The 9508-nt window shown below is 35.3% G+C and overlaps 1 protein-coding gene across 2 annotated transcripts; it reads right to left on the reverse strand.

Moving 5' to 3' along the window:
• Positions 1-2736: 2736 nt before the first annotated feature.
• Positions 2737-9170, reverse strand: LOC141604828 (putative disease resistance protein RGA3). Of its 2 annotated transcripts, XM_074423344.1 has the most exons (4): positions 8839-9170; positions 7625-8257; positions 3397-6403; positions 2737-3264 (listed from the first exon to the last, which is right to left on the reverse strand). In XM_074423344.1, exons 2-3 carry the CDS (start codon positions 8217-8219, stop codon positions 3429-3431), a joined length of 3570 nt encoding a protein of 1189 aa, XP_074279445.1. In that variant the 5' UTR covers positions 8220-8257; positions 8839-9170; the 3' UTR covers positions 2737-3264; positions 3397-3428. The 2 variants fall into 2 exon arrangements, with proteins under 2 accessions (XP_074279445.1, XP_074279444.1); XM_074423343.1 differs by having other exon boundaries at positions 7625-9170.
• Positions 9171-9508: the final 338 nt, after the last annotated feature.

The raw sequence follows: 9508 nt of genomic DNA on the forward strand, positions 1-9508 counted from the left end.
AATTTCACAAATTTCCGCTTTAATTTATTAGTTATGTTTCCGCGTTATCGCGGGGTGTCACACTTAGGGCTAGCTAGTGTTGTATATAAGCTCATGTAATTGTACGTAAATATTCATTTCAATAACATAATAATTCTTCACATCTTATAAGTTGTCATCAAGAGAAGTAGCAAATAAATTTGCAATGTATGTATGTATGTAATTGTAGTCCGTGAGGTTGTGATGAAATCATTGATTCGCTCTACTGCAATTGCAAAGCATGCATGTAGACATGTAGTCATGTAAATTAAAGTTGTAGGCATGTTTGCTTTTGTCAAGGCTTCAAATATCACAATATAAGATGAAATGACATCATTACTTGGCTTATGCAACTTGTTCTTAAGTATATTCGTCGCAAACTTACGACGGATGAAGTACTACTTATGTGTGGGTAAATAAGACAAAAGCAGAGTACCTAGGCAGTAATAATCTGTTTTGTCTTATTTATTCACATGAGTAATACTTGATCCGTCGCAAGTTTGTCAGGAAAAACTTGCTGGTTATTCTTATCCCTTTTTGTTCATTTTCTAGCATCTTATCATCATGAATGTTGAAAGGTAAAGTAACCATGGGTGCACCGTGCATGTAGTGTACAATTACTATTCATTCTCTCCATTTATTTCTTGACTTCTTGAAAAGTATGTATGTCCGTTTCTTATCAATGACTCCAATTTTATTATACTCCGTAGAATGATTTTTTTTTTTTTTAGGTAAAAAAACTAGATTGATCCTTTAGGGTAGGACCAACATATCTCATCCTTTCGAATGATAGAGGTAAGTTGAAGCCACCGGCTTTCAAACCACCTCGAGAGGTTTGGACATGAGTGTCCAATAGAAGCCATAAAGTCGGCAACTTTGTTAGCTTCACGAAAGCAATGTTTAATTATTACTTCATCAAAAAACTGAAGATTTAATTTTACATCCTTTATAATACTAGAAATTTCCCAAGGAATTTGCCAAGTACTACGTAATGAGTTGATAACACATAAATTATGATTTTATATTGTTATGAAAAATCAAAGCTTACATAAAAGACTAAAATTTGCTACACCATTAAATTTTCACTAATCTATCATTAATTATCCTATTCTCTCTAAACCATCCTATTTTCTTCTTAATAATTACTCCTTTAACATTACTACAATTCCCATAGCACATTAATTAGTTTTAATGTAGCTTTTTTCCATAAACTTTATTTAAAGCACATTAATTAATTTCAATGTAGTTTTTTTTTTCCATTAACTTTATTGTGTGTGTTTAAAGTTTGATTCATCTTTACTTTTTTTTTTCCTTCTGAAGTAATCTTTACTTTATTTTAGCAGCGTGGTATAGGTTAAAGACCACTAATAATTTTTTTATCACAAATTGTTGTGTAGGACCATTTTATACATAAGACCAACTCAATAACAAAAACCCCATGTAAATTAGTGAATATAATTGTACAAAAATATTTTATTTTGAGAACCCAGTAATTTATTTTGATAACTTGTACATTTAAATATGTCGGTATTCATCATAAGATATCGGATTGTCAAGATAAAGTTCAAATATACATAAAATTACATGTTATTTATGGGCTATTCTCCTTTTGGGTCAGTCTTATGCTATATGACGGTCTTATAGGAGAGTTGCTGATTTTTTATAATATTAAATTGAAGGGTTTATAAATAGGTGTATGTGATAACAAAAACGTATAAGAGTAATAAGGCTTAGTAATTAGCATATTCTATGTTTTTTTTTAATATTTTTCTTTAAAAAAATAGAACCGTATCGGAAATTGATGTATGGGGTTTTAAATTTTACCGATACATATCCGATACGTTTTTAATATAAATCAGGTACGCTTTTTTTATATAAACCGTATAGTTTACACTGAAATTCATATAAGATATACGTAAAATTCGTATAATTGAAATCGTATATCATATCGTATAAGTATAGTAAAACCGTATTGTAAATTATTACTCTCTCTTAACTTATATAGGCGATATCATAAATTTAGACCGATAAAAAAATTGTTGTGTACGGTATAATTTTGCTACACCAAAAAATTGTTTTGTGTATTGTAAATTGTTTTGTGTAGTGTATAAAAATTGTTTTGCTTATGTATGTAAAACATTCTTATACGACAATTTGTTAAGTAATTAAGTAATTGAATCCCCACCTCATCAATGTACATACAAATATGATGTGCTTCTATTTAATATGTCCTTTAGTACAAGTCCAACTTCAGTATTATTATTACTATATGTGCATTGCATTAATACACCTCAATTTGCAGGTATGATTGATTAACTATTTCTGACAAAATAAATTAAATTCTACAAAAAATTCAAATAATATTTACATTTCACAAAATGAGTCACATAAACTCACCCGGGATACGATAAATAAGACAACAACAAAATGCATTGCAAGACTAAAATATATGTCTCCATTTTAATATTAAAACGGATACAAATAAGATTAGCGGAATAAATTTTAAATGCTTGAATAGTTGATATAATAAATTTTTGAATGAATAATTGAAGTTGAACTATTGGAAAGTAAAATTGTAATCAAAATAGATGGGCTCATTGAGACTTGGGTCTTTTGGTTTTGAGTTTGGTTCGAGAGTTAAGTTCGACTTAAATAAGGTTTGGACCACCTCAAATACTACCTCCACTTCACACAACCCCCTCAAATTTCGGACCACAATTAGAAAAAATTCGCTCCATGACCTGACCAAACCGTTGGACCGGCATATGTCATTATCATTATATGCCCACTTTTTTCAATTCCAATCTATTGAACCGGATTAAAATATTTTAAGAAAAAAGAATCAAAGTACAATAATTCCGGTCCAAACCGAGAGAGTGAAAAAACCAATCCCGGACCGAATTTCACAGACCTCTACACACCACACGTCTAGACAAGTCTATAAAAGTAAAATCGTCAATCCATACTCAAACACAGAGAACAAGAAACGGAACTGGACCAACGCGCACCAAGTTCACCACCGCCGAAACACCTTTTTTGCCGTCGTCACAACTACACTTTTACAGGTAATTCTCTCTTTATTTTCATCAATCATCATCTTCTACGCACAAATGCACAATCAAAGAAGAAAGGTGAAGCAACACCATGGAAGCTAAGTGCAAAATGATACGGAGTAACTCACAACACGACTCCCGTCAAGCTCGACAAAATGCAGCTACACCCACCTCCAACAATCTTTAACAATCCCTAAAAAATAAAATAAAGAGAAATGAAATTTAAATCAGAATAAAAAGAACAAAATTCGGAAATATGTCTACGTGGAAATTAAAGAATACGGAACAAGTATTTCAAATAAAAATTTGACGATGATATACTTACGATTCACTTGATGTTTTGAATTGCCTCTAAATTTATCGAATATGAATAAATGGGATATGCGAGATCTTGTTCCAATCAGAGCCATCATCTTTGACACAACTTTCAGCTAGGATTGGACACCCCCAAATACGCAGTTCCCTTAATCGGGTCATCTGTAAGAAAACCTCCTTTGATGGTATCTCTTTCAATTTCTTGCATCCTCTCAAGCATAATTCCTCAAGAGATGAAAGACGACCCACCCATTCTGGAAGTTCTTCCAAGTCATCAAAGTTCCATATGTCCAAAGATTTAATCTGAGTGAGAAGTTGAAGCTGTTCAGGTAGAGACTTGATATTTGGGCTTCCTTCCAAATGTAATTCACGGAGAGATTGATTTTGTTGAATGGGAGTCACATCAGAGAAGTATAATTCTTGTTCCTCTTCGTCACTGAACCCGCCGATTCTTAAAAATGTTAGGTTAGGAAGATGTTCAACCGCCTTCAACATGGAAATCATCAACTCTATGGAATTTCCAGGTTTAAATAGCCGTTTTAGACCCTTCAACTTGCTGAAATCTGGCGTTGGGCCCTTTATAGATGGACAGTCCTCTATTCCGAGCGTCGCCAAAGACACGCATTTTTCCAAGCTGGTAGGGATATTACTTAGTGCTTCACATCTACGAATGGAGAGCTCGCTTAGGGAAGTGAGTCCGTTGAAAAGATCATTTGGAAGAGAAGTAAGAGCATGACAATCAGCCACTTTTACCGTCTTGAGAGATGCAACGAACTGCAGCTCACTAGGTAAAGACACAAGCTTCTCACATTCATCTATCTCGAGTGTCTCAAGCTTCAAGTTCACTTTAGGTGATAACATAGACGAGGGCCTGTGCTTCGTAATGTCCAATGATTTGATGCCAACTTTATGAAGTTCTAGTGTTTTAAGGGATTGGAAATAATCCAAGGCGGGAATTGTTTCTAGCTCAGGACAATATATAAGTCTAATAACATCAAGAAAAGGAAATACAATTGTCTCTTCTCCTGTGGAGGGCAAGACCCATGTCTTAAGTGAATCGAATTCGGATATCTCAAGCTCTGTCAGAGATGGAAATGACACACGATGAACCTTGTTATTGCTCTCGTTCAGAGGAACACCATAGAAATCGCTACCTATGCTTTCCACTTTGAGTCCACTTAAATACAGATATTTCAGACAAGGTAGATGTCCTAGTGTAGGGAGCCTCTCGCATCTAATGCAATTCAGTAGCTTCAGGGATGTAAGATTTTTAAGCGGCGACGGGGAACCACCCTCGGACACAACCGCCATCCTCATCAACCAGGAAGGAAACATCAGACCAAAGAAGTTTCGTAATTCCAGAGATGTTATGTTTGGGTGAGGTTGAAGGCCATCCAGAACATCTGCATCCAGAACATCTTCATCATAGCTTCCACCACTAATTCCAACTCTGTAATTCCAATCTAGGGTTATATTTGAAACCTTAGCTTTTCCAGCAAGGTCAGCTTTCCTTGCATTCTCCTTTGTTTTCACATGTTCTAGACCAGAGATATGGATCTCGCCCATAAGCTTATGCAGACCCCCGAGTTCGTCAATAGACCATCCATCTTCATCATCACCCAAAGCAAGATGAGGTAAGGTGTGGAGGTTAGTTAACTCTCGTAATCCTCTACATGCGACCATAAGAGTAGTTGTTGGGACGTGAATTAAGTTAGTCAACCTATACAATATTGGTGGGAGGAGCAACATATCAGAACAGTCAAGTAGTCGGAGTGTTTGTAGAAGGTAAAGTTTCCCGATTGAATCTGGCAATGTTTCGATTGGATTATTTGACAGACTGAGGAATCTGAGATGTATAAGCAAACCAATAGAAGAAGGCAGCTCTTTTATGTCACAATCATCGACTGATAGAGTACGCAAGTACTTTGCATGGGTCAACACATTGTGTGGCAGTCCATTAGAAATAGTTCTCAGCTTCCTTAGTGTCTTTGTTATAGGAATGTTGGATAGAGCTTCAACATCTTTCTTATCAATAACTAAATGGCGACAACTGTCAATTTTCTGACGATCTTCTGGTTTCCATAACAACAAGTCTTTCCCACAAACATCCACCGCAAGATCGTAAACTAAATCGTGCATCTTATATCCTGGTGCTCCCTCCTTTACTTCATCTAGCAATGAATAATTCAGCAAAACCTTTAGATACTTCTCGCCAATTTCCTCCATTGTCAAGTTTTTTATTTCAGATCCATGAAGGAAACCCTGAGCCAACCAGATACACACCAACACATCCTTTTTCATCACGCAACCTCTAGGACAGAAAGCAGCACAGTAAGTGAAACATTGCTTTAGAGAGGGATAAGGCAAATGGTCGAAGGTCAACCTTAGTGATGGGAGGATCTGGTTTTCATCATTTTGTGGCAAAGCCCATATCTCACTTTTTTCTATTAATTCCCATTCACTTGGAAGCTGCATCGATTGAAGTATACCTCCGATTGCTTTTATGGCTAAAGGGACACCTTTACACTTCTCAACAATCTTTTTCCCAATTTCCTCTAAAATTGAAAATTTTGGAGAAGTCCCACCTACCGACACTCTCTGCTTCAAAAGAGCCCAACCTTCCACTTCTGATAGTTCTCTCAACAAGTGTGTGTATACAGCTCGAGATCTCGTTGTGACTTCTATGAGACGAGTGGTGATTAAAATCAGACATCCTGGAAGTCCCCCGATCCTCTGCAATGCATTTTTCAAGGAACTCCACAACTCTTGATCTTTGCACCATACATCATCAAGGACAAGCAAATACTTTTTATTCTTCAATTTTTCTTGAAGTTTGTTTATGATTGCATCTATGTTGGACAAGTCTCCTTTCTTTGATGTAACATATTCAAGCATCTCATTCAGGATTCTCGGGATGTTGAAATTATCGGACACACTTATCCAAAGCTTTTTCTCAAAATGAGCATCAATATCCCTACTGTCATATATGCATCTTGCAAAGGTTGTCTTGCCAAGACCTATTACCGCGTATAGGATCAAACCAAATAGTTAGTCAAACAAAGTACCAAAATAAATACTACGAGTAACTCTAAAAAATTATCTTTATCTTTTCATTATATTGATACATATTTGTATTTTGATACGTTTTGTCGATTACACTCGGATATATACCAACTCCCCAAAATTAACTCTCAATACGTATTAAATTAGAATTTGTGATTTTTTCATTATATGGAGACATATTTGTACTTTGATATGTTTTGTCGATTACAGAGTGATATATACCAACTCTCAAACAAGTACTACAGATGTGATCATGTGATGTTGATTACACACTGAGATAAACAATGGTGTCAATTTGTGTGTGTTTGGAAACAAGCACAATACCTTAAGGTACCGTACCTTGATGTCGTAATTACCCTTCTACACTTTCTGATCCACCCTAAATTGTAAGGGTGCCATGGTTGTAGATGCGTAATCTAATAAATACCGCTAAATTACATTATTCTCAAACTTAAACACGGAAATCTTCAATGATACTTATGTATCGTGAAAAAGCCAAATACAAAACATCAATTGTCACTTTTTCCTCGTCGCATGTACGAGAGTCTTATAATAGAATTTAATAGCTCTATTAACATACTCATAAATCACACTTTGTAACTCCCTATGTGGATATATTACTAGCAAGAGAAAAGGCATGTGTAGTGATACGCACATCATACATTACACAAAAAGACGACATATTCTCTAGGTTCTAATTTGCCATCATTATGAGACTTGAGATTCGGGGCATAGACATATTCCGGGACTTTAGTAGCAGCCGGAGATGCGACAACATGGTAATGAGCATTTAGCGTTTTTGCATAAGGTATGTCCTTATTATCCTATAATGGTATGACCCGGGCGTTGCCCGGGCTTGAACACTAGTAACTTCCTTATTTAAAAAGTTACTTTTTGGAGGAAAAATTTGTATACTCACCTATACTAAAAATTCTTTTAGTAGATAGAGGATTAATGGAAACGTTTCACATCTACTAATTAAGCAACGGTAAAATAATATAATAGTCTGAACATTATTTCGGATCATAATTCCAAGTTCCAACAGTCCGGGTTCAGCTACCAGGCCCGGTCCAAGCCCACCCACATTAATAGAGGCATGATTTAGCATACAAAAATGGAAGACAGTACAAATAAATAATTGAAATCTAAAATCAGATAGTAAGTTTAGGAATTACCTCCAAGTCCGAGGATGGCAACCGTAGAAATGTGAGCTTCCTCATTACTTGGGCTGCACATTATCTCTATCAATTTCTCCATCTCATCCTCCCTTCCCACAAATTCATTAGGATTAGCAGCTGCATGTTGTCGTGCTTGACTCAATCTGTCGCTACCTTCATCATTATTTGTAGATGTCCCTGTGATCTGCAACTGTTTGAGACCCATGTTTTTGGCGTTCTTGTCGAGTTCATCAAACATGGCTAGGGCATCCCTAACCCTATGAGACATCCTAATGCGAAATACGATGGGGTTGTTGTTACGACTGAAAAAGGCTCGAAACTTTTTCACAAATTCCTTTTTCTTCTCGCGTTCCCTCCGGATGATTTCATAGTCGTAATCATCCATGATATCATCTGCAACATAAGCCGCATCCTTGACTTTGAGAACCCAATCGTTGACCTGACCTCTCTTGTCAGCATGCTTTGCACTCCCTATGTCCTTGAGAAACAGCTGCAGGTTCCAGAATTTGGTCTTAAGCTTTTCAAGCTCATCTTTGAGACCCCACATCAGCTTCATCTCTTCTATGGTTCGATCCATTAACAGCTGACCCATGGCCTTAGCAGCATCAGTGGCTACGCTGATGGCCGCCGCTTCAGCCATCAAAGTGTATAGGCAAAATAGAAGACAAGATTTTCAATTTGAATGGATAATAGAGTTTTTGGTGAACACAAGATTTTCAATTTGAATGGTTTGTGGGAAAATAGAATAAAAAGTGGGATTTGATACCAAACTTGAAATAAGGGATTACTAAAGTTTTGGTAAATACAAGCTTCTCAATTTTGATGTTTGTGCCTTGTGGGATGGGTTTGGAATAGAACACAGAAAAGAGTAAAAAAAAAAGAGGATTTGATACCAAACTTATCGATCAAAAAAGAGAAAAGTTCTTATCGTGAACACATTACTTCGAATCATCGACAAATTTAATGAACTTCCTAAATTAACCCTCCCACCACAAACATTTCAGTTAAAATATGGAACAATTTAATCGACTAATCGAACTAACAACTTAATTAATACGACGAACTACAACTTGACGCAAAACAAATCGATTTTTTCTAAAATCAAAACAATGAAATACAAATCGTTTTTTATTAAATCAAAACGACGCATTAATTAATCGAAACAATTTAAACTAAACGACTTTAAACGAATCAATTGACTAACAACTTACCCAGATTTTTCCCGGATTCATCGTTTCGATCAACCTCGTCAATATCATTACCCAGACGTGAATTGCTCCTCTTCTGTTTCCTTCAAACCCAGTTGATTTTCTAAATTGCCTATTTAAATCATCAAAATCAGGTAATCATAATTACCCAGATTTTATAATTGTGGGCGCGGAGTTTGTGTTTCTTTGTCAAAGGAATTAAAAAGTGAAAATGAAGGATAGATCTAAGGGTTTCGCTCATCATCTTCTGCATATGGTTTTGATTGAAACTTTGAAGGTTTTTCTTTTTTCTTTTTTCTTTTTTGTCAAGTGTATTATGTTTGATCGAAGGTTTTTTGGTCAAGTTTATTATTTTCCCGATTAAATCGATATTGTTTCTTCGCTAACGAGTTTGAATGCCCGTGCGTTGCAACGGGTTAATTAACTTATTTATAATGCAAAAAAAAACGTTATAAGCGTTTAATGTTTACATTATATGTCTAATGATTTGTTTACATATTATTAAAATATCTCTTTCAAAAAAAAAAAAAGATTAATATATATGTGGGTTAACTCTTATTTATAATTATATAATCACCCTACCTTATATTAATCTTTCGATGTGGGACAATTCTACTATTTATAAGTAATATATTCACAAAAATTGGATTTTTGTTTTGATGTGGGACAATTC

Source organism: Silene latifolia, chromosome 10 (assembly GCF_048544455.1).
Source record: "Silene latifolia isolate original U9 population chromosome 10, ASM4854445v1, whole genome shotgun sequence".
Lineage (NCBI taxonomy): Eukaryota > Viridiplantae > Streptophyta > Magnoliopsida > Caryophyllales > Caryophyllaceae > Silene > Silene latifolia.